Genomic DNA, 26345 nt, shown 5'->3' on the forward strand with positions numbered 1-26345 from the left:
TGTGCAAAGACAGGGCAGTTTACAAGGTGTTTTATCAAACATTTCACTGTCTTTATAACCGGTTGGACAATTCTCAGGTCAAACTTCGGGTCCAGGTCACAATGAAACGTGAGGCAGGCGCTATTTTACATGAATGGGAGGCGACGTGTGGAGTGACTGCATGTTTTTCTCTTTAACTACAGTCGGTCGTCCTCCTCCTTTTCTACCACTACTCTTCTGTGTTAATGTGGGCGGGTGTGACTCGCATGTGCCGTGTATCATTGGTGTAAAGCAGAGAACTGCTGTGTTTATGGGCGGTCACGGTTTAAAACAGCAGGGGTCCCATTGAACAAGTAGTCGGAGCGAGCGCAGTTCGGGTTTTCTTCGGCTTCGTGAAGACCACTGTTAAACACCAGCGCTTCTCCTGCATTAACAGTGAGTTTGAGACTTTAAACTAGTTTGTGATCAGTCGAGATCGGCGCTAGTCGTTTCTAAAAAAATGCAACGTAAACACGCTCATGTAAACATGTGTGTCGTGTCAGCAAGATGTTCATTTTTGTTGGTTTCTGTTTTCATCTTAGGTGTGTGCGATAATAATCTAACTTGTATGTGGAGGAGTTGGTTAAATGAAGGCACCACACTGTAAAGATATGTTGTAATATCTAATTTAATATTCTGTCTAACTGATTTCTTTACAATGCTCATAAGACCAGCTAAGAAAGTAAAAAGTTACATTATGATATTACATGTCAAGACACGTTTAAACAAGAAAAACAGACTACAAGACAGTAGCCTATCTTTTAGCAGTGCTAGCCTTGGCATGTCTGGGACCCTAAGCAGATCTATCCAACCCCACCTTAAAATAAGATCACTAGAAGAGAAAAATGGCAAAAACAGTTAGTGAATTTTTTTAAGCGGTCCATGTGTTACATGTGATAATAACAGGATATTTAAACATCTCTTTTTTTTTTACAGCACTTGGAAACTTATATAAACTATTGTGATTTTGTGTTTAAACCTGTTAAAAAGTGTGACTTTATGTACTGTTTCTACAGCAGAATGTTGAGCTCCATAAAGTCTTTCAAGCTGGAGCTGGATCGCCCAGCTGATGCAGCATTCACCGGAGGAGAGGTGGTGTCTGGAAAGGTGGTCTTGGAGCTTCGCAGGGACACTAGAGTACACTCCATGAAGGTACAGGGAAGAGGGGTGGCCATGGCACACTGGTTGGAGAATCGTGGTATGAACTCTGTCTATAACGATTACACCTCCAAGGCCACTTACTTCAGGAAGCGACAGCATCTGATTCGAGGTCAGTGGTGAAACCTGCAGATGGTGTTAGTCCCCTGAAAGGTTAATATTCAGTTAATGCTGTGTTTAGTCATTAGACTGTGTGGAAAGGAGTAAAACCTGGGTGAATTATAGCTGCAGCTTATGAGGGTGCTTCTTTAAACCAACCATTCTGTACATGTACGGATTTGTTTTCATGCTTTTGTTGTGAATTTGTGAAATTATTATTGTAAAGTAATTAAAATTTCTGAGTTCAGCAAATAAAATTTTGTAAATTTTTCAGTGTAGATCTGCTTAGTTACACTTTAGACTAATAAATTCATATCAATAGTGCTTGTTCAGGCATAACGCCCAAATAAAGCTGGTCATTAGGGTTAGTTGTGATAAACTGGTAGTCCAAAGGTGACTACAAATAAACATGACTTCTGTGTAACTGTATATCAGCATGTCTTGCAGCTGCTGGATAAAAAGGTTTTTTGCTGCATTGTGAACAACAACATATAAAACTGCTGATCTGTGCTGTTATGTGCTTGCTGGTAGCCACTGTGCCTTATAGTTACTGCAGGTTGCAAAATGAAGCCACCTGGGCCAAATCTGTTGCATGGAAACCTGGAAGAGAAGTAGACACTAGCTTGTCTGCATACATCTGGCAGATAACAGAATCCTTGCACTGGACACAAATCCATTAGTGCTGAGTCCAAATAAACTTAGTGCTGATGTTTAAGGCACATAAAAACACAAAGGCGAGGAATATAGGCCAAAGTAGCTCAGTGAATACATTGTAGACAGCGGTCGATGTTTCATTATATGTTTTCTAAACAGGACATTTGGCTTGACTTCACTGTTGTTGGTTTTGCTGAATAAAACATACAAGTTGCTAAACATTTTAATCTAAAAGGTTGTTTGAAACAGGTGGTTTAAAGATGCACCGAGGAGGTTTTGCATGTTAATATTCATCCTCCCTTTCAGCCAGTCCAGAACAAATATTTCAGTTAGTGATTATCCATAAGTTTTTCTGTTGATAATTTAGTCAATACATTATGTCATTTGACAGTTATTAGTTACTTTGAGTTGGAATTTCAAGCTGGTAACTCAAAGAATCAATATGTAGCACTGACGCTAAGCATTTTAATGGGGTAGTGCAGTCCAAATTCAAAAGAGTGTACAGCTTTTTCCCCCTGACCAAGAGAAGCGAACTGTTATATTTTGACAATAGCAGGCATTGACAAGTAATATACTGTCGGTTAAGTTGCTCAGATAATGGGTTTTTGTTGTTTCAAAATTAGGAACCAGCTCATGTGGATGTTATATTATTCTTTCAGTGTTAGCTTGATGCATGACCGGTTATAAGTACACTAGCCAAAGCTACGTTGGTTATCCTGAAAACAAACACCCCCACTATAATAAATGCACTGAGTGATGAGGTACACTAATGAACAGCCCTCTCCCTCACAGCCCTCCAAGTGAAGCAGCAAGGGGTGTTCAGGTGTGTCTGTGTGAGGCTAGAGGAACAGTGGCAGAGAGAGGAGGAGGAAAAGCCAGGCGAGGTCTCATCCGGTGTGAATAATAGCATTTAAAATTAGCATCACCAGTTGGTAACACTGGCTGCCCTGGTAAACCAGCTGCACATAGACTACACAGTTTAAATACTAAGTTAAAGTTAGTTAACCTTAGCTAAAGCTCAGTGCTCATCTCTTCAGAAGAAAATTTACCAAGTTGGTGTTTGTTTTATCCTCTGTCTCGGCTCTTAGCTGTTTTATGTCTGGCAGCTCGTGGTTTCCAAATGTGCAGTGGACAAGATCACATAGGCCAAAACAGTAACAGAAGTCCTGATCCGAAACAAACATGTAGATATATTGTTGACATAGATATTGTTTCTTTAAACAAATTATATGAGATACAGAGATGTAAGGAAAAGGTAAAATATGTTTATTTTATCGGTTAACAATCTTTCATTTTTCAGAAAATTTTAAATAAATATGTTCATATAAGATTACAAACAGCATGGTGTAATAAAACAGTTCAGCTTAATAAAGCATCAGAGAATAAAATAAATGGACTTTGTGAATTACTTGCAGCAGAGGCTGCAGAAAATTCACAGTTGGCTTATTCTGTAAATGTCTCTTGGAGTGACTCTGTTAAGACCAATGTTCTCTGCAGAATCTGTTATCTGCAGAACATTGTTAATCACTTTTCATAAACCTTCAACCTACAACCTTCAACCTACATATATTAAACTAATTCTTTCAGGAACAGATTAGCTTTACTGTCTGACTAGTAAGAGATATGAATGAAGAGAGATTTTTTGAGAAGCTAAATTAAGTATGTTGCATTAGTTTCTATTTAGTTTGAACTGCAGCATCAAGAAGTGAGGAGAAGGTGAAAGACAGAGTAGAAACTTCAGCAGGAGGAAGACGTGGGTGGGTGCGTTGGGGGCTGTTTTAAAAAATGCAGCCTGTGTTGCCACAGCAACCGGAAAAACAACATGACCGTCCTCAGCTCCACCCTCCTCCACCCAGCGGCCAGCTGCCGCTCTCCATTCTGTTTTTAAAAAAAGGTCTCATCTTCAGCAGTTTCTCGTGTAAACACTTTCTCAAGCCCCACTTTGCTCCGAAGTGTATGAGGCTTCAGTGTTAATATTAGTTTTACAGTGTTGTGTACTTGTAGCAGCTCTTTGGGTAAACAAAAGGGGGACTCACAAGGATAAATATGTTTACTTCAGTCTGCAGCAGGGGTAAATGTGTTTTCTGCCGCGATTATGGTGATCGTACCGAGTCATCTGCTCTGAGGGAGCATTTATCGCAGCCATCGTTGTGTGCAGGGAACCACATGTCTTATCAGGACTGAGGGAGCCCTGGCAGAGCGGAGCTGCTGCTGCTATTCACCAGCAGGTGGTGTGCGGTGCTTTAGTTTTGACCCAGACCAGGGCTCTTTGTACGTTTTTAAAGCAAAAAGTGACTCCTTAAGACACCTGTGTCCAAAATATGAGAGAGTTCTCATTGTTAAGACTTCATGCAAAGCTTTTTCTTTGATAGAACAGATAATATTGCATAATAAATGCATGGAATAGTTTTTCTGCATCACTTTGAGACAGGATGCTCCTAATTTTACTAATATTCCTCAGGTGGAAGAAGGCAGGTTTGGAGATTTCTTTTATATATGATATAAAAGAGATATCCTGGTCAAATATAACTCCACGATTTCAGTATTACTTGAGGCCAATGTTATGTCATCTAGGGTAAGAATATGAATAGACATCATGTCTCTGAGGTTTTTAGGACCAACAGTGAGCTACTTTGTCGTATCTTGTGACCTTTTATCTGAAGCTTTATAATGTTTTTTTCTAACATTCACACACGTCCAGTCCTGTACTAGTTCTACAGTTGTGCACCGTGTCTCCACTCCGCCAGCCGGTGGCACTGGAGAGCTAACTCCTCATCCCAGTGAACAAAAGAGTAAACAACTTTGTTTTTCTCAGAACAGACTTGATTTTTGTCTGAAGATTTGATTCGAATGACGAGAGCAGAGAGAGTAGCCCAGCTTGGAAATAGTTCACATACACACATGGACATGCATTTGCCTAGTTTATGGACTGCTCAGGAGTTTGTGAAATGAATTTATTCTGCTCAGACCTCTCTTTATCCAAAAGATATTGGAGGTGAAATACAGAAAGGATGCTGTAATCTACACAGTTTTCTTTATACTGAGTTAGGTGGTATTCCAGTGATATCTCCTAAAATAACTGCAGTTACTTTTTAAAAAATTACATAGCTATGTGTTTTCCATGTGTGTGCTTCAGTCTGTGTAATAGTATGTATAAGCTACATGGAAAAAGTGGAGTCAACAGCTTTGGTACAGAGTGTGCAGGGGGATCTCTAAGGCATGCTCAGTAGGCCTGTTTTCTTCTAAGAACCTGTAACCATCAATCATCACCAGAGCCTGTTTTCCTCTCAGCTCTCTCCACACCCAGTCTGCATGTTTATTATGCTACTTTCAAGTTCAGTCTGCAACTTTGGGCTCTGTGAAAATACCTGCACATGATGAAACCCAACTTAGTTGTCAGTAGGACTGAGAAAGTGGGAATTTCACATTATATACTTGGTGGCTGTCATGAGCATTGTGGCAACTTTATGACAGTAAAGGCAGTGTTTTGGTTTTATTTTTACAATGGCTGTCATTGTTTGTAAATGCTGATATCACAAGATGGTTTTGGTCTCAGCCTTTGTCCAGTCTTTTGATGCTTTTGCAACTTGTACATGTATATGTGCAGAAGAGCAATGTATATGCTCATATATTAGATATGAAAATCTACTTTTGTGACAGCATTTGTCTCTGTCAGATAAGCCCCGGCAATTGATTTCCCATGGCAGCCCTACCCCCGTGTTAGAAAGTGACTGCTGCAATGCTTGTTATAGACCTTCACACTTCGAGTGTTTACTATATACGTGTGAAACGAAATGTCACTATTGACCCAATAAACTAATCACATACAGGCACGTCTTAAACTTACGTGCAGAACTGGAAAGTCAGTGGCGAGGAGGAGTACCTGAAGGCGTCACCGCCCAGCCTTCAACCCTCTCCTGAGGCCTTACATAATAAATTCAGAACATACGCCCACTTCAGCAGCCTCCAAATAGGGCCTCAGTCCCAGTCAGCCCGACACTTTGAGCTTTAAACTAGTGAACAAAAGACATCTGCAGCCTGAAGCTCCACTTCAGGACACTTGAACATACTGTGGAGCGAGAATAAAGGAGTCGCACACGTTTTGCGTTTGAGAGGAGCTGCACGATCTGCAAAATGATTTTCGACAAGTTGAAAAAGTTTGACATCGTCTTCGACTCCCCGGAGGTGGACTGTCCTCCGGTGTTCAGCAGCGGGGACGTGGTGTCCGGCCGGGTGGTGATGGAGCTGTCCGGGGAGACCAAGGTGGACTCCCTGAAGCTCCACGCCGAGGGTTTTGCCAAAGTGCATTGGACCGAGTCCCGGTCCGCCGGCTCCAGCACCGCGTACACGCAGAACTACAGCGACGAAGTGGAGTACCTGAACCGCAGAGAGGTGCTGCTGCAGGCAGGTCAGTCCGCTGTGCAGGCACGGAGACAGGAGAGGGTCGATGTTTATCTGCAGGCTGGAATGAGTAAATGAAACTGTTTCAGACTCAGATTTAGACACAAACACCCGGATAAGAGCTCCACTCAGTCATGGACAAAAGTAGCTTTGGAAAACATTTGGTTGTTTCTGCTGTCGTGAGGTTTTACGCACCTCAAAGTACAAAACAGAAAGTCTTCCTGTGCAGGGACAGAGCAAAACACAGTGCAGCAGCTGCCTTTACACTTCTTTAGCATTGTAAAAACATGTGTTTTTACCGTGTAAGACGCAGTGCAGGCATCAGACTTCATACAAAGAAAGTCCTGGGTTGTTTTTCTGCTCGGCGATGAGAGAGAGAGAGAGAGAGAGAGAGAGAGAGACTCAGGTTTCCATTCATTGGGCACTGAGCTGTTTGGGTTTAAAGAGTAGACAGGAAATAGACAACTAGGGCTTTGTTGATCCTGCACAGTTCAGTTTCTCTGCGAAAACCTGTGCGCAATGAGCAACTTCAAACCCTAGAATATAATGTTTATCACTTTATTCTGCAGCGCTTGAAGTTTTGGAGGCGTTCACGAAAAAAAATAAAGCGCTCATAACAAACCACACAACTCAATAAGAGGAGTCGACACTGACATTGTTGTTGTTTAAATCAATTTAGAGCTTCCAGCTAACAAAGAGACACAAAACGCATGGAGTTAAATGCAAACACATGTTCTTGGACCTGTGCATCAGGAGAGTGTGGAAAAAAAACAAAACAGAGCAGCTGAGACAGGCTGTGTAATATAGCTGGAGGAAAACATGTTCTAGGTCAGCACAATGGAGCAGGAACCGCCCCTCTGAGCAAGCACAGAAGCCATGTGATTGCAGAGAAAAACTTTCAGCAAGCATCATCCTTAATTGATCTGTTCATAGTATCACACGTCAACTTTAGTGATGTTAATTTCTAAAGAATACTAATGCTTTTTATAGGTTTGAAAGGTTTAGCTCGACTTCATTTCCTTCTTTTGAAGGAGCCATTTGCTGCCGTTCTTGTGGTGGGAAAATAGGGTAATCAGTCACAATAAAGATTGGGCAAGTAATTGTGCTGAATTGCTTAATTACTTTATAGTTTGTTTCTTTAAATAAACGGGCACAGACTGGAAGAGACTAGCTTTCTATGAACTGAAGTTGCACCTACTGTACTTCTAGAAATGAAATGAACTAAAAATAGACAAATAAGTGAATGAGCTGTGACTTAAAATGTTTTTTACCCCTCTGCCCTCCCCTCAGATAATGGCGAAGTGACCGTCCTTCCTGCTGGCAAACATGAATTTCCGTTCAGCTTTCAGCTGCCAGAGGAGACACTTGTCACCTCCTTCGAGGGCAAACACGGCAGCATCCGTTACTGGGTCAAAGTTAAGCTACACAGACCGTGGGCTACAGTCAGAAAGATCAAGAAGGAGTTCACAGTCATTGAGCCCATTGACATCAACACACCAGCGTTACTGGTGAGTATCTCAGCACTCGATAATCACAAATAGCTCAGTGCAAACTTGGTGTTTTTGTGGGAGTTTCAAGGCACTTGCTGATTAATTATTATAATTCGTAGGCACCACAGGCTGGAACCAAGGATAAGATGGCACGAGCATGGTACCGCAACTTTGGACAGGTGTCTGTAACTGCAAAGATCGACCGCAAAGGCTACACACCAGGTACGACTCCAGCACCCAAAAAAAACCCCACCTTCTATAAATGCATTTTTTGTAGGCCAGATTAGAGCTTCCTCCAGTTTCTAACATGATTTACCTTTCTACAGGTGAGGTGATACCTGTTTTTGCGGAGTTCGACAACTCTACCTCCAGATCAGTTGTTCCCAAAGCCTACATCACTCAGACACAGACATTCATCGCCCGCGGCACCATGAAACAGAAGCGCTCCGTGGTGGCCACCCTGTGTGGGGACATTGTGAGCTCCTACTGCCGGGAAACCTGGCACGGCCGCGCCATCAAGATCCCACCTGTGGGCCCCTCCATCCTGCAGTGCCGCATCATCAAAGTAGAGTACATGCTCAAGGTCAGTAAGGGGTTTGATTTTCTTCCCACTTGCAAAGAGGTAGATCTGGAGAACTTTGAATGGAGGTCACTAACAGTTCTTTACTTTTTCTTCTAACAGGTCTGTGTTGATGTTCCTGGGACTTCTAAGCTATGTCTGGAGCTGCCCCTGGTCATAGGCACCATCCCCCTCCATCCTTTTGGCAGCCGAACCTCCAGCATCAGCAGCCAGTACAGTGTCAACCTGGAGTGGCTGCGTATGGCCATCCCCGAGCAGCCTGAGCGTAAGTGTCCTTTATTACTGCAGTGACTGACAGTGAGGTGTCCACATGAGAATAGGATAGGAGATTGCAGTCCTGTTTGTTTTCTTATATTTTTATTGTCACTGACTACAAAAAGACCACTGGCTCATTAGCCAACACACAAGTAAAGAAAGGTTTTTTTTTTTTTTTTATTCAGCTGAGATTCGTGTTGGATCACATTACCATAACCGTAGTGATGACTCAGGAGCTTGCTGTTTGAATTTGTGTTGCTCTGTTGAATTGAAACAGTGGCTTAATTCTGCCTCTTTCCCTACAGCTCCTCCAGATTACAACTCTGTGGTCACCGAGGAGGAGGCAGAGCAGCGCAACAACATGGTCGCCCCACAACTCACTGAAGACCTGAGTGGCATTCTCGAGCGCCCCCTTATGGCTTTTGTCCAAGAGTTTCGCTTTCGACCTCCGCCAGTGTACAGCGAGGTGAGTCATCAATTATGCAAACAACTCCCACCTAAAGCAGTAGTTTAATTAGTGGCTTTACTTGGCAAAGTTAACAGAGAATGCTTCTGGTGTTTGTACATTTTAAAACATGCCCAAATGACTAATTTCCTGCCAACGAAACTCATTAGATCATAGATAAGTTGGATACTGTAACAATACAGTACCAACACGAAAAGAAGTATCATAGTTCTAAATGTTTTTCTTAGAGATGGACTGAATTACCTGTTACTTATGTGTACTTATGTCTTCTTACATGCTTTTATTTTAATTTCTTGTCTACAGATTGACCCCAACCCTCAGCCCTTCAACATCAGACCTCGCTGCATGACGTGTTGAACCATGAGCCCTACCTGAGCGTCAAGCGACTGAAATTATTGAACGAATCAAGAGATTAGTCTTCTCTTGGATAACTTCTCTCTGATAAGTGGCACCTGGTCCCACCAAATGTGGTGGAGGGGGAACTAGAGCGCCACGGAGAGATCAGGAGGGGAAATGGAGCTCACAGGAACTGTGTGTTGGTGGAGGAGCTGCCACTTCCAGTCCATAAAGTAACATGGACACTTTCCTGTTCTGTTGAGAAGAGAGCAACTTCTCTACATCAGTTCCTGTCCTCCCTAAGTGATTTTTGGCTCACGGCGAAACGAGCTGCAAATACCTCCCAATCAACGATTCCCTCATGTGAAGAGTTTTTTGAGATTTAAGGAGTTTGGGACACCTGGGGGTGGGGGTCACCTGATATTTGTCAGATGGAGAGTAGGAGTTGTATCTGACTTTTGGAAAAATGCGCTTTTGATAAGGTGACACAAAGCACATTGTCATCTTTGAATGGCGCAAAGAAGGAAGTGCAATTATTACCTTTAACTTCCAACTCCCCTTTGCCTGGCAACACAGTAGATGTTTAAAACCTTCACTGCCATACATCGTGTGGCTTAACAGCAGTGTGCCTTTGATATTTTCTACTGTTATTTACTGTATCTGATGGTGCAGCAGACAAGTCAAGTAAGCAGATGTAGATGAATTTTATGCATGCAGGTAACAATGTGTAAAAGGGAAAAATACATATGCCTTAATAATCTGCAGTTAAAGATTGCATGAGAGTTTCAGGGAGCTGTTCTCAAAAAGTTGAATAGAGGTGAATATATTCAGAAAGAAAAAAAACGCTTGGATTTTATGTGGATGGATTCCAAGAGAAGTGTTAATGCAAGACTTAAGACACCGAAGTGTCACATAGCTGTGGTTGTTGATTTTAGCACAATGACAAAAATAATGACAAAGAATGAGCAGTTTGTGTATAAAGCTGCACAGGGCTCATAGATCAGCTCTCCCAGCTGCTAAACAAAAGGAAGCGGAGGAGATGGAGACCTTTTGATGGGAACCAGATGCCTCGGCGCTCTGGACACAGAATCAGAACACACTGCTCAGTGTTCAAGTTGAGCCTTAAGCTGGAGATGCCACTGATACGTATGGACAAAGAACATTCCAAAATCTGACTCGAGGATTATGTTTTCTCCTCAACTTCCAAAAAACTGATAGGAGTATGAGTCTTCAGGGTCAGCTGTGCAACTTCGGTGGCACGCACTGAATAACCGAATGTATTTTTATACAATTACAAATGTTGATTCACAATCTTGCCAAAGTTTTGTAATAGTTTTTTTTTTCTAATAAAAAATATTAAAAAGATGTTTGTCTCCAGTGTTTCCTACAAACCTTGACTGGTATGTAAGCTATACACTTTGTTAGGGAGGTGGTAGAGGGCCTCTGTTCATCATGTTGCGTGCTTGTGGATTGGCACGTCGTGTTCAACAGTGTGAGTCAAAACTTTATCACTGCCAAGGGCAGGGTTCACTGGAGAAACAAGCTACACTCGTGGATCAAAACATTAATTACAGACTGAAGTTGGGCCTGTGACAGCTATAATGTAGACTTGCGCAATTCACTTTTTCTGGGTGCTGGTCTCTGCTTTTTTAAGGAGCAGCAGAGGAGTCTAATGTTAATGCTTTAATTCACCACTGAACACACTCGTTCTGTTACATAATCAGAGTTCACTCAATCTATGGATCACCTCTAGTGTTCTCTTGTACAGTTTGTGCTTAGTTTAGATGAATATTTAGCAAGGATCCTGCTTATTTTTGCTACATGTAAACACGCAGGAACACACAAGCAGCTCAGTGAATTTATACACAGCGCTACACAGACACAGAGTATTGTGCCAAGAAATTCTCTGGGGTTTATTCACCTAGCTGCCTTATATTAGAAGTTCAGAGAGGTTTTGAGTGCAGTGTTGAAGAAGAATTTCAGAAATCAGCTGGGTGTTGATTTTATCAGAATATCAGATCATATTCAAGATAGAAGTCCATAATGAAAGTAAACATAAAATCAGGCATGGCAGCAAATGAGAGAGCCAATTATTAATGTAGCTGCAAGCAAAGAAAGATTTCTCAGAGCTGCTGTAATCAGAAATGACAGAGAACACTAGCATAGGTACTAGCATATTCACATCATTATCATGATTAATAATGCCCCAGATCTGATTGGATCACTTTCAAAACACAAATTAAGCAGAGTCCTGATAATCTCAACAAAGTCTGATCTCAGCGTTCAGCCTGTAGACATGAGCTCACTTATGCTGAACCAAGCATTGGTAGGAAACAGATCTTTGTGGTTTGCTGCAGGAACATGCAACCACAAATGCATGTCAACTTTTATTTTAATCGTGTTTAACAAATTAGACTTCCCGAGATAAATGCTGGTCACTGCTTGATTATACTTGATTATACTGCTTCATTTCTATCGATGTATTGTGTTGATGACAGAACTTCAATTAAATTGAAGAAAATAAGTCATGCAGCATTTTTGATAAACATACAAAACCCAATCACCAGCAGATAAACATGCTTTACAAAATTAATCACATATACAATTAGAACTGTGATCAAATGCTGGTACTCAAAGAAAGGAAGAACCCACAGTTTTCTAATAATAAAAATAAAAACTGACAAAAGAAAGAAATAAAACACACACAATCTTTTCAATTATACAAAAAACGCCTTTGATAGACTTCTTTATCGTCTTTACATGTATTTGGGCCCTGTACAGATTGAAGGCAGCAAACTCCAAAACATAACAGGACCTCCTCCAAGTTTCACAGAAGGTTCTTTTCTCTGACAGCCTCGTGTTCTCATCTGTGAACTCAGAGTTGATGTGACTCGTCACAAAGCTCCAGTTTTGTTTGTCTAAAGGACATACTCCCAGAAGTATTGGGGTTTGTCAGCATGTTTTTTTTTTTTTTTTTATGTTTTTCTTTCAACAGTGGAGTCTTTAAAAAAAAGACCAGTTATGTAATCAGCACCGATGTAGTTTGACCTTAGACCTTAGCTCCTGCTATCCTATTGGTCAGTCTGGGGTCATTGTTGCTCCTTCACAGTCTCATGGACCTTAAACTTCTTAATATTAGCTGTAACTGTACTTGTAGATGTAGATGTGTATAATTTTCTTCATGATTTCCTCAGACGACTCTTGTTGCTTTGTCTGGTCCAATTTCAGTGTGACGCACACTGTGATAACAAACAGCACCAATTAAAAAGGCAGAATGACTAATTACAAGATTGAAGACATATTTACACTGAAAAGTGCCTTGAGACGACTTTTGCTGTGATTTGGCACCAAATAAGTAAAATTGAATTGAATTAAATTGAATTTGAAAGAAAATTATTAACTATTTTTGTGGATTTGACGACGTTTAAACTATTCGCAAGTACTGTAGCTTGTCTATAATGTGTTTAAGTACAAGTAAAATTACACAAATGGGTCAATCATTTGAACAAATATTATCATTAACCACCTATCTTTTGTATTTGTATTTCAATTCTAAAGTGAAAGTGAACACTGAGTTTGGGTCGACTTTACATTAACCATGTTGGTGTTTTTTTTTTTTTTAAATCAAGCATGTGATGAAAGAAGGGAGCAAACTGGGTCTCAGCTTTTTCTTCCATCTTGCAACATCCACTCCTTTCCTGTAATCCCTGTTAGAGATATAAATAATGGTCCAATGACTCATTTAAGCTTTTGCATGATTCATCTTTGGTTTCTACTGTGGCGAAACCTGCTCCTTTATTGTGGTGCGTGAACTAACAGTTTAAATACTATGTTTGTATTATCCATCTAAATGATGAAGTTTCCATCTGTGTTTTCTTATGTTTTTCTATTATTATTCATCTCTGTGCTAATGTCACAATATCAGCTGGAGGCTGCACTTCTTTACTAACGTTGTTCTGAGCTACTTGTCATACACGAGATTTCAAGTCTTGTTTTGACAAAGAAACTCTTGCCATAAATTCACACACTGTAACATGCATACCTCCAGTCTTCTTACCTACCTCCTCAGGGTATTTTGTTGCTTAGAGTTACTGTTAACATGCACAACAGGTCTTCAAACATGTCTGTGTTCATGGCCTAAACTAAAAGTAAGTCGACTCAAACAAAACAAGATTTTATGCTTCCAACTCTTTTTTTTAAATATCTAAATGTTTTAGTTGTCGCTCTTTGGAGAACAACAAATTATTTGATTAGTAATGCGTTCCCAGAACTCTGGAAGCACAAGTATTGAAGTTTGTAGTTAAGCCTCAACTCGACAAAAACAACCATTTCCCAACAGTGATCGTTTCCTCTGAATTCTTTGTTCAGTGCTAAATTAAGTTAGCACAGTCACACGAGCCAAATGGGGATGATGTTTTTCCTTTAGAAAATGTTTTGAACAAGCTGAAACTAGAGCAGTGATTCTTGTTAAATGCACCACTGAGGAGCAAAGTGACAGTGTTACACAGCACCTGAATGTAAGTATACAGTATTTACTGTGCCTTAGAAATAACTGGGAACAAGGCGGCTGGGGAAAATGTTATTAATTTAATAAAAGTGATTCAAGGGAGCAGAAAAGCCAGACATCGTAGCTTCATGAGGCGTTAGTGGGTCAGAAAATACACTGTATGATCAAAAGTGTGTGGGTAGTGGGTCATGTCATGAGATCCTACGGCTTTAAAAGCTGACTTAATCTGTAAATTAGGAAAAAGGAAGATAATAATGTGTCAAAGGCATCTTGAATCTCCCTGTTTACAAACTGTTTGATAGTTAAAATGGGAACAAAGGTATGGTGCCTGCTCTTTATCAGTTTCTTCTCAAGGCCTTCTGTGATTCTCACTCACATGGCGACAGCATTCCCCTAACCTTGATCCTAACTTTCATAGGGAAACATTAAAGATGCCTCTGGTAATTCAGACCATCAGCAGACTGTTATTTGTTAATAACAACTACTATTGTTAATAATTTATTCACAGGTTACATACGTGGAACTCAGCTTCAGGAATTCGCTTGCATTCAAGTGCATTCAGTCCAGTTTCAGTTCCTAACAGCTCCAACAAGTCAGATATTTCCAACAAGTCACAGCTTTGAAAATATCTAACAATGTTAAATCTCTTTCTCTCAAAAAGATTTTAAATGATTAAAAATAGATTTGCTGATATGGCTCTGTAACGGCTCATACACATGCGAAGCAGATGACAGGTTTTCACAAGAAAGAAGAAGTTTCTGAATATTATGTCTGCTTACGTCTGTGTGGTTAATGCCAAAGATGTCACATGTTCCTGTTCATAAAGGGTGAAGCCTGTTGTGTTTCCTGTCCTACTGGTCATTTCTGTTCAGGACCTAGTGGAGTTTTTACAGACTCAAAACTGTCATCAATTAATGCAAAATAGGCACAATCACTTCTTGAAAATTATGAGCAAGAACACAAAAACTGATGTAGTTGTTATTGTGTCTTTAACTATTAGAATCTTATTTAAGCTTAATTAATGTAAACATAAGATATGAACATTTTTAAATTTGGTTATTTCTTGTTTTTCTGTACTTCTCATTTGTAAAGTCTTAAACAAACATCAGACGGGACACATTTTGGCATCACTGCTACCGGTTTCTTTTCTAGATAAAACTAGAAACAAAACAAATACTCACTCAAGACATATCTGAGCAGGCAAGACTCTCAAGGTCGCTGGGAGGAAGTCGTTCATCCTGATTCTCTTTTTTTCTACCTCTTACATTTAAAGTCAGTATCAACCTACATGCCAAACAAATCACAGCAAGACCGGAGAGAATGATAGCAGACAAACCAAAACAGGACAGAGTTGCTTTTCTCCAGCTCTGAGATGTCTGTATGTGAGGACACATCAGCGGGTTGTTTTGGAAGACATCATTAGGCTTTGTTGTGTGTGTTAAAGGGGAATGCAGGGAGTTTGTTGGGCAGATTTCTCCATGGCCAAATACAGTGTGTTTTGTCTTCTGGGACAAAGAGTTTTTCTGGCAAAAGTCAGAGTAATATACAACCCTATGAAAATAAAGCATGTTGTTGCTGTTAAAATCCAACAAGCCAATCAGTGATGGCGAAACTCTGGCTGCTGATGGATGCCATGGAGAAATTTGTGTTTATCTAATGACATCAATGTACCACAAGAAACGATGATCACAAAACAATACAAGTTGCAATAGATATCATTACAACATATAACTGACTAAATAATAATAATAAGTTGTCAGGTATAAACATTAAATTATACTCTCCTGAAGCTCTTTTCTGTCTCCTTGAGCAGCTTCTTCAATTTGAAACACAGAAGCAGATTTTTTGTGGAACATACTTCATCAAATTGCGAGGCTGCCTGAGCTCTGGGTGTAAAACTTGGGGTTTTCAAAACTGAATTATGTGTTGTGAATTCATCTTTTGACGTCAACACCAAGATGATGATTTGACCAATGAGGCACCTCTTTCTGCGTGACGCCCACTGTGTCCTGCTTGGATGTAGGAAATGTGACATCAGAACCTCAGGGTTGTGGTTCAGATCAACGCCTTGTTGACTCGAAGGAGAGTGGAGGGGGGGGGATCAACTTGCAGCTCCACTCCCTTTCTAAGACTTCATGGAAATCACTGTAACTTCAGAGGGGTCACAGAGCAGACAGCAGAGCACTGCATGCAAAGCTGCTCCCCAGAATATTCTGGAAGGGGGAAAAATACCACTTAGGAACAAACAGCATTCTCAAACAACATGCAAAAAGAGCAGCTTTGTTAACGTCTCCTCCTCCCATGGTTGTAATCCACAAAATCTACTTGTTGCCTTGTGTTGCTTATGATCTGTCTCTCTTTGTTTCGAGGCTCTGCAGCGCTCTTTGTTTGTGAATCCTCCTGAGTACAATAGAAGCTCCACACGGAGTCCAAAATGCATGACGTGATGAATTTTAACAGATATAATCAATATTCAGTATCTTGAGGTGCTATCACCACGAGTCACTACTGGTTTGCTGGATAGAAGAAAAAAAACCTCAGATGTAAAATCTCTATAAACACCTATCAGTGACGGAGTAACGTGTAATGTGCAGTTACAATCAACTCAAACTGTACTGCTCAACCACTGCAAATGTATTTTTCTGTGCTATACATGTACAAGACATAGTTCCCCTCCATGTGACGGTGCACGTGGCCGGGTTGTTTGGTTGGGAAGACTGGCTGTGTGCCAGTAGGGAGAAACCTTCTCCTCCATAATGTGACAAACATTAAAGCAGCACTGAGGAATGCACTTTTCTTGGAAAGAGCGTAGGATTAGCACACAGTGTAGCTCTCTCAGAACTGCAGGGCAGGAAAACAATAACAGATGTACATTTAATACCATAACACATTGCACGGCTGCTGTCACATTTTGCATGTAGCATTTCAATTTGAGCAGGTGAGAAACTTTTTGCTCCAACACACAATAACAGTGTTTCCAGCTGCAAATGTTCAAAAAAGAAAAAGAACACAAATTCAGTCAGTGTATCTTTTCAAGTGATGCATTGAAAATAAAAAAATAAAATAAAAAAAACAACTGTGTGCAAGTTTCTTAACCTTTGCCCCTTTGCTCAACTACAGCTGCTGTGATCAGCACAATCTAAAGTATGTAGAAAGACAGGCATGAGCTGGAGGCAATGAGCCAAAACGATAGAAACTAAAAACTGATAAGTCCTGAAAAGCAAAAACTCAAACAGAAATATCTCAGAAAACTAAACTGAAAATAAAGATAAACTGAAATAGAGAGGAAAAACCGTTTTACCACATGCAAACCTACTTTTCTTAAAGTGGCAACTAAAACAACCTCTCGTGTTCATGTTAGAATTTGTTATTTCAGAAGCTTTTTTACTTTTTTAAATTATACCTAATGTGTCTTATTGCTGAAATGTGAATCGTTTTTACTATGACTGTGTATGTCTATGTAATTTTAAACCTGGCAGTGTGTTTATTTGCTTTTCATGTCTGTTTTACTACTTTCTCACATTTTTTTAGCTCACTATCTTTCTGATTTGACCACCTCGTGCAGGCCAACTTCATGAATCAAAGCTTACTGTACTGCTACATGCTGTCACTGGCTCTAAATAACAGTGTCTGATAAATGCCTAAAATGTAAATGTTATTGTGAGTGTAAATTGATTCAGCCTCTCGCTGTTGTCCTGCCATGAGAGGCTGTCTGTTTGGTGTGATCTGATCTGCTGAGGGGAGGTGTAACTCCCTGCAGGGAAAGACGATGGGATGTGGTTGGTTGAGACATTAAGAGCTGCTCTGCCTGCAGTCAACAAGAGCTGATGGGGAGCAGAGAGGCATTAGAATCACTTTAACTTGTGTAAATGGAAAATAGCTATTGGCTATTATTTGTTGTTTTCTGGTTCAAGTGTGTTGCATTGTGGAAATATGCTGTGGTATTCTTATCATATGTCAACAGGCCAGTAATATAAACAATTTTAAGCAAAAACAAAGAGGTCAGCGTCATGTGTCATCCCCATCCATGCTCTCGAAATCACAACACCTATGAAATATATCCATTAAAAATTCCATTTAATCATCAGCCTGAATGGACCTAACAGTTGTATTATTGCTGAGCTGAGTCAATTATGAGACAGAAACTACATTATTTAACTAGAGAAGACATTTTTCCATGTAAATATGTGAAGACAGGCATCTGAAATACACTGTAACTGGATAGCAAACAAGAAAGTTGAACCTTCATCAGCTCCATACAAATCATATTTAGATGACATTAAACTGTATCTATGTGAATTTGTGTAGGTGCCATTGAATTTCCTTGGAGAATTAAAAGGTTAAGAGCATAAACTCGCCTTTGACTTGAGATTCCAGATTATCCATGCCCTGTTACTGTGAGATAAGGCTTTACTGGTCTGTGAATGAAACTCTCTACAGTCCTGTTTTTCTACAGTTTGATGGTTTGATTTACTGTAAGAGGAGAAAAACTGAGCCTTCACCCATCTATTTGACCATAATTGCAAATTGAATTAATGTGGTACTAAATGACTTTCACATTGTTATATTGTATATGTTCAAAGGATCAATACCTGCTTTCAAAATCAAGAGGAGGTCGGATTTTCAGCAAAGTCATATATGATACTACAGTAGGTAATACTGCTGATTTTAATCTCACACATAAAAGTTCTTCTATTCACTTTGGCGACACGGGCCAATTTGTTGGTCTACTTTCTTTCGCTATAAGTTCTATAAACAAAGTGAGCTCAGAAACTCACTCTCTCTGGGTTTTAAATCATGTTCATTTCTCACAGCTTATCCTCCTATGGTCGTCCCTCGGGAGGAAGGACTAGCCTGGGTTCTGACGTCAGGCTTTATGGGTAAGTAAACACAGACTAATAGAGGAAGAGCGTCCATGTAAACAGAACTGTTGTCACTGTCAATAAGATTTAGATAAAGAGACAAACATAGGCCAAGGTCAAGAAGATTAAAAAGATGTGTCAAGAGAATGACGTTTGAGTGCTGTAAGTCTCCTTTGTCTCATTAAATACTGGGATTCAGCGTGTAATGTGTCAATAAAGAGTCAACTTTCATTTATTGGAAATGCATCAATAAATTCAGGTTTAAATTTACAACATTTTTATAATTTGGCCTGATAGCTGTTAATGTGAAGGTGAAGTAATTCATTTTTGAGGTAAAGCAACAAAACATAATTGCCCTAATGTTTGTTAAGCAAAAATCACTTATACTCAACATGGCATATACTTCATCTGTGCCTCTGGGATCGCAAATAGCTCATTCATAGGTCAACTGGGTCAGTAATTTTATAATGTTCAGACATATGTTGATTTCATAACAAAAGAGACATTTTAACATCCAGTTGCTCAATATTTATGTGCACAACAAGAGACTATCTGAAGTTGAAGCATAGTTTGAAATATTGTTAAATTAGATAAAACCTTTGAAGAATTGTAAATGTGATATAGAAGTACAAATTGAACTCATCACTTTAATTTAAATTTAAATAAAACAATAAAATGTATATAAATAAATAAAAATAAAAAATTTGCTATGGTCAAATTAAGGTTTTGGTTATCACGTGAGATGATCGAGGTGAAAGAGTTGATTCATGTCTCTTCAAGCAATTTAATGTAGTATGTCTACTGTTATGTCAACTTTCCAGTTATGGCTTCCTCACATGATCCTAATCCTCCACAGAGCACTCTACGCACACTTTACGAGAGTGTGTTAATTTTAGAGAGTTTCAGGTGCTTCTAATATTTTGGTTAGAAATATTTATGTTCAATTGTCTACATTTCTGCGGGCTGCCACGCAGATAATATTTTTACCACTAGCAAAAGTCACCTGAAAGTGATAATGTTGTTTGTAGTCTAAAATAAAAAGTGGAAATCAAGTGTAAAGAAGTTAATAGTTTGAGGATACAGTGACCACTTTCCTGTGTACTTGCTTTCTCTGAATTAGGTTCAGGTTGACTTGTTTCGACCAATTTACTATTTGGACATCTTACGTTCATGTTTTCACTGAGCTTTGTTGGAGTGTATCTGTGCAGACTCACGTTTTTCAATTCAAATTTTTCACAGACAAATGAATTTGGTTCAGTTCTTTTTTGTATACATATACATGTGTATATGTGCATCAACACCTTGAGAAATAAAAAAGAAAAGTGTAAACAGATATTTTGGTCTCAATTGTGATTTGGTCTCTGGTTTCTATACTTTAGTTTTAATCCCAAATGATACTGCTGTCCTCCCCTGTGTGTCCTTACTGTGTCCTTTCCCACAGAAAACTTATTTACAGCTACAGTGACCTAAAGCTCAGAGAAGCAGGTTTACAACTGGAAAACTGCTGCTTCAAATTTAGCCTTGGTAAATGAGTAACAATCACAATACTCAGTGGCTAACTATTAATTATTTGTCATTAAGAAGTCTTGTATGTTTTGTTCATGCCACTTGGTCTCACTGTGGATTTTCTTGGCACCTGCATAAACATTAAGCAAGTCTTTGGCCTGAGTGACCTAGAATTTAAACGAGTAAAGATGGCAGTAAGGCAGCTGCACCAGCCTGTGTTGTGAAGGATAATCAATATATCAGTTTTAGAAAATTAATTTCTAGCAAGACGAAGTGAAATACTTAAATATTCAAATCTTGAGGAACTGCTTGATGTTAGTGGCCATTGCTCATTCCTTGTAGGTAATTGAATGGACTACACTACACTTAACAAGGAATTCCCTTAACTTTGACCCATGTAAGAAACAGCTTGATAGTTCCCTCCACTTTAGTGACAGGCAACCACCTCCAGACTTACTCTGATTTACTTGTGTCCAAAGCAAAATTCCTTCAACATTCTGTGAACATAAATTTAAAGGTGACGTTACACCTAAATAGAGAGTAAACATAGTTTGTGATGAAAAAAAGGCAGAACATGAAAACGTCTTTTGAAAATTATACTCATCTCATGTTTACATGTGCATGCAGAACTAAGAACCGGCTTGCAAGAGCCCTTGTATAAATGTCAGTCCAGCCAAGTTTACTATGTCCCTGTGAAGTTCTGCAGAAATGCTGTAGGACGTTCAGTGGGCAGATATGTTGAGTGTTTCATTAAAGCTTTATTCACACTTTAGCTGAAAGTCTTTCCTGTTTGTTTTCCTGCCATGTGACTCATGTCTGTGTGATCAGCAGAAATCTGCACAGAGATACATTGTTCAGCTTCTCTTTGGACAAACAGAGGATAGGGATGTGGATCAGCCTCCATCATGAAATTTATAAAACATTTAATAAATAAATAAAAACATGCAAAAAAAAAACAAACAAACAAAAAAAAAACTTAATAAAAAGTGGGTCAGAAGTTGATTCTGCGCAGTTCTTTCCAGATACTTTCATAAGAGATAACATTTGGACTTGAAAATGAAAGTGTAGTATTTTCCTCACTCAGGGACCTAATGATGTGTTTTTTAATGGAAATAAGAAAAAAAAAACTCCCAGTATTTATTGAACTTTCACTTCTCAAGAGATAAATGACTTTTAGACAGCTTGAGATGTACCAGCTTACAGCTGAGTGTCTATCATTTAAAAGACATTATCACACTAATAAAAGACCTTTTACTGTGTCTGTATCCTGCCCTTTGCACCTCTTTAATGTTAGCGTAATGTAGCTGTTGTGTAACTGTTTGACTGTAAGGGACCAAGAATCAATCAAGTCCTTTTTTTCACTTGCAGTTGATTTTTATGTGCATTATCATGGGTGCTTTCCACTTTGTGGCAGGTATGCAGGTAATAAACTCAGTTATGGAGAGCTATAAAGTTGACTGGCGTATGAAATTTAAACAGACTCTGGATAGCGGGGAAACTGCTTCAGGTCTCTGTTCACTGTTCATGCCCTGAAGTCAAATATCACGTCTTGTGATTTTTCTTGTGTATCACTTCAAACCACAGACTCTATCTTTAGTCTTTGGGAGAACAGAGAACGAACACGCTGTGACCCGACTGAGACTTATTGGCAGCTTCCACTTGACTATAGGAGTATGAAAATCTTCTCTGTACATTTTGTTCCATTCTGTAACCACAGCTTCTCTCGGTGGAAGAGGAAGTAAACACACACTAACAACTGAAATGACAGTGTCAACAAGTGGTGGTGAATGATTTAGACCCCATCTATCTTTTCAGTGGTTGTCTGTCATGTTTTATTTTCTCTGTTATTATTAATTCAGGATCACAGAGATAAAAAACAAACAAACATCATCTACAATTTAATTCAACATTTACAATAAAAGTATAGTCACATACCAGGAACCTTCATCAATAACATTAAACAAGCATAGGGCCCTCTGTTGCTTGTTTAAAGTGTTTATTCCTTTTTATAATTTTGAGTCTGTTTTTCTTAACTCTTGCTTGTAAAAAGTGAAACTGAAAGTACTTACTGTTCTGTGTGCTAATAGTGATAAGATTATTTTGGAGTGCTGTGTTTATGCAGTGCAAGAGAGTTAAGTGAGTTTTGTGATAAACAGATTTATATAATGTACAACACCCTGAACTGAAGATACTGCTGACAGACGTGATAAAAAAGACATTTCAGTCTTAATACAAATTATTTATAAATCTATGGCAAATCTTAGTTCAAACTGCTAAACATGTCAGGGGTGGACTTGTGTGGACAGGTTGTGGCCTCTAGGCTGAGATAAGAGTTTCTATAAATACAACTTGGAAATGTTTAGTGTCCGCTCATTGTAGAACTTAGTTCTGCTGTTATTTTCACTTTCATTTCCACTAATTAGCTGATAATCTGATCCAGGGAAGATTTCCTTTGTCAGTGAGGCTCTGAGTTGTTATAAAAGGAGTGCACTTGTCTGCTGTACTTTGACCCAGAGAGGTAAATCAGTGGAACGGGAATTTGCGTAGTGGCATGAAAACCTGTTGAAAGCTGCTGCTGCTGCAAACAAGCAGCTGTAAATGACTCTGAGTCTTTAGTGGTCCCAGCATTACCTTTGATCCTGATCAATGATGTAAGAACATGCAGATTAGTTGTTGCTGTAAACACAGTGCTCCACAGGTTCTGTTTCCAGTAGTACCCACTAACTAAGCTGTGTTAGTAGCTTTAACACAGAGTGTTATACAGTGAACTATCACAATAACTACTGGATACGCTGATTATTGTAAAAATGTTTATGATCAACATGTCATAGTTGTCACTGATCCAGTAAATGATCCCTAAATCAACTAGATGCATTGGATTTGATTCAACTAACCTGCTTATATACAGTGAACACACTAAACTGCTACCATTGGCACAGTGATCATACGAGCATGTTTATATTCACATTCAGCTTCTAGTAGCACAGTGCAAAAGTACAGCCTCAGCGAGCTGTCGTATGTTTAACAATATAATCTTCCACTATGCTAATTGTATTGCTGCTCTTTCTTTATGGCCTCATGGAGCCTTCGCACCAGAGAGGAGAGAACAACAACAACTGCCTGTGACGTCACGGTTGGAGGAGTGTGGTGTTTTTGTTCAGCTCATCCCCCTGAGAGGATACAATGTCAGAGGTTTGTACAGGCGAGCAGGGTTGTTTTTTGGAGAAGAGAACTTGTGCAGCGATTTTTAGACTGGGACCAAATCTGTAAGTCACAGTTTCAGTGTATGGAATAAACCAGAAAGAGACATGGGAGGAAAAAGCAAGAGGTGGACATACAGACGTAGGACAGACGTAGGATTACTACTAAAAACAGAATACGTCATGATGAAGACACAGTCACAAGATTGTATTACAGTATTTCTATGCTGTTGCAGATTTAATACCTTCAGTAACTGATAAAGCTTTTTCTTGGTGGTTTGCTCAGAGTATTATTTTTGACCCCAGTGTTTTTCTTTTCTTTTTCTTCTGGCACGTGCTGATTTCTTCAACTTGGCAAGGGGATGTGACTTTGTGGAATCATGGCCTGTTTGCTACCGAAAGACAAGGTCAAATACGGGACACGCTCCCTCTACCCTCATGCTTCCCATTGCAAACAACCCATCCACAGGCTCACAGCAAACTACTACTTCAGAGGAAACCCTGCTGGTCCTGTGTCGGAGGACAACAAAACACACTCCTCAGCTGGTGCGCATGCAGAGATGAATCTGGGGAGAAACACTCTCTCATCCTCACGTCTCTCTCCCCCTGTCTCCATCTACTCCTCTGTCCCTCCCTCTCAACTCTATAACCCTGTTTGTTTTTCATTGAAAGGAAAGCTGAAACCTGTCGGGTTTGTTTTTCTCCTTCTCTTGGCCATGTGCCCGCATTCAAAGCCCAGGTGTTGGCGAACAGGGAGTCAGAAAAACATGAGGTGGATCACTCGGATGGGAGGGAGGGAGCGGATGGGGGTGGAGGGAGGCTGGCACAGCTTTGATGGCTCTATCATTTTTGGATGTTTCCAGTTTACAAACCAGTTGGACAGTTTTTCAGCTGTCAGTCAAACAGTCAAAAACACATTCCTCCAGATCTAGAGTCACAGAAACTTAGCTGTTTACCCCACTCTCACATGTCAGCACACTTTTAAAAAGAAAAACAAAGTTCACCAACACTTGTCCTACTTGTATTACTGTAAAGGACCAAGAATCAAGTCAAGTAACAGTGTAACAGGATAGAAAACACAATTTCCCCAATCAATAACTGTGACACTTTTCTAAATCTACAGATTACTCCTTTAAGATATATCAGAAGAGAGATGCATTTTATAATTCAGCCTGAACGACAAGCATCATTATGATTATGATTATGATTATTGGGATATTTTGTGAATTCCTTTTCTCTTTTCTGATGTTTTTTTTCCATTTTTGTCCCATTAAAATGGGTTTTACACATTTTGGGTCAAAAAACGTAAACGTAATATGATTTTGACTTACTAATCATTTCAGCTGTAAACACAAACATCAGGTGACAATATATATTTAATTGTTTTGCCACAGTTAGTGATAAAACCGTGCACATGACATGATCAACCATGTATCATTACAGACAATATACTGTATAAATATAGTTTAGTGAATGTGGATCACTTGTTATTCAAATACTGATAATGAGAACAGTGTGAGGCAAGTAATTAATGCAACAAAAAAACATCCAGACACCATACGTCATACGGTTTAAGGGAACTATCAGTGTGAATAGGACAAAGATCTGTTTTCTTTAAATGATCAGAATCTGTGATGATCGTCTTCACAAACATTTTGCCAAACATTAGTGGACTTTTCTGTGTTGTGAAGTTGAAATTTAAAGAGAAGTTAAAGGCCTTCAGTAATCCAGACCACATGAAACCTATTTGGAGGAAGGGCTTTCCCAACACTTGAGGAAGCAGTTTAACAACTAAACACGTTACTGACATCACTGTTAAAGCACAGTGTATGAGGTGGAGTTCCCCTTTAATGTCAGCCAGACATGTGATATTACTGTTATGTTGCATCAGAGAGGCCGCACAGGTGTTTAAGGTAAGTGGTGTGGTTCATTCAGGCCTTTTACTGTAAGAGTTAGTATTTACAAGGAAATAGCAAATAATCTATTTTAAAAATCTATTTTTATGTCTTTAATATAACAGTAAGCTGTGTTTTGGCGCAACTTAGGAAAAACTATTTCATAACAAAAACATGTACAGACACTACAAACATGCTGATACTGTACCACTGTCACAGCAGGCCTGTGTCCTTGACAGTCTGGATCTTCACTTCTGGAAAGAAGCAACTCAGGGGGGAAACCTTTAGGGAAACAGAACTGGGAAAACAGATTCAACCTCCGATGTACCCTCTGACACCTATCTACCAGAGCCCCATGGGAAACCCCATCTTCTCTCTCTACCTCCTCCTCCTCCTCCTGCTCTCTGCTCTTGCAGTCAAACACCCAGCTGCAGAGTCATAAGGTCACTCAGCTGATTTATTTCCCGGGCCAGGTCACATAAACACGCAACACTGGGAAAACAACCAGCCGAGAGTTGACGTACAGTAGATGTTCCGAGGAGAGTTATGACATTAAACTTAATCATTTTTGGTAGGGAAAGGAAAACAAGTTTCTTCATCCTTCCAACAACGGCTTCAACAGTGCATTACACAAAATCAATCCATCAGAACATGCTGTACCATGCAGCACAAAAACAGTCAGTTCTTTCTGCCTTTGTTACGATGGCTTAACATCTGTTATAAAAAAATAACTTCATCCTGCTGTTCTGAAAAGGGACTATCACGGTCACCATAAAGGAAGTCATATACTGACTCTTCAAACACAGCTAGTGTAGTGGGATTGCATCTGTCCTGCATTACACCATGACCACACCTCATTTATTTTCTTGTCTGTGAAATGTACAGATGCACGTACGATGCACAGAACTGTGCATAACA

The 26345-nt window shown here is 39.6% G+C and overlaps 1 protein-coding gene across 2 annotated transcripts; it reads left to right on the forward strand.

Annotated features, from left to right (window-relative positions):
- Positions 1-269: 269 nt before the first annotated feature.
- On the forward strand, positions 270-10709 carry arrdc2 (arrestin domain containing 2). Of its 2 annotated transcripts, XM_026345519.1 has the most exons (8): positions 270-414; positions 1035-1288; positions 7621-7838; positions 7940-8042; positions 8147-8403; positions 8503-8665; positions 8961-9121; positions 9425-10709. In XM_026345519.1, the coding sequence occupies exons 2-8, from the start codon at positions 1039-1041 to the stop codon at positions 9476-9478; spliced, it is 1206 nt and encodes a 401-aa protein (XP_026201304.1). In that variant the 5' UTR covers positions 270-414; positions 1035-1038; the 3' UTR covers positions 9479-10709. The 2 variants fall into 2 exon arrangements, with proteins under 2 accessions (XP_026201304.1, XP_026201303.1); XM_026345518.1 differs by lacking the exons at positions 270-414; positions 1035-1288 and adding an exon at positions 5880-6337.
- Positions 10710-26345: the final 15636 nt, after the last annotated feature.

The sequence above is a fragment of the Anabas testudineus genome, chromosome 4 (genome assembly GCF_900324465.2).
Source record: "Anabas testudineus chromosome 4, fAnaTes1.2, whole genome shotgun sequence".
In the NCBI taxonomy this organism is placed as follows: domain Eukaryota; kingdom Metazoa; phylum Chordata; class Actinopteri; order Anabantiformes; family Anabantidae; genus Anabas; species Anabas testudineus.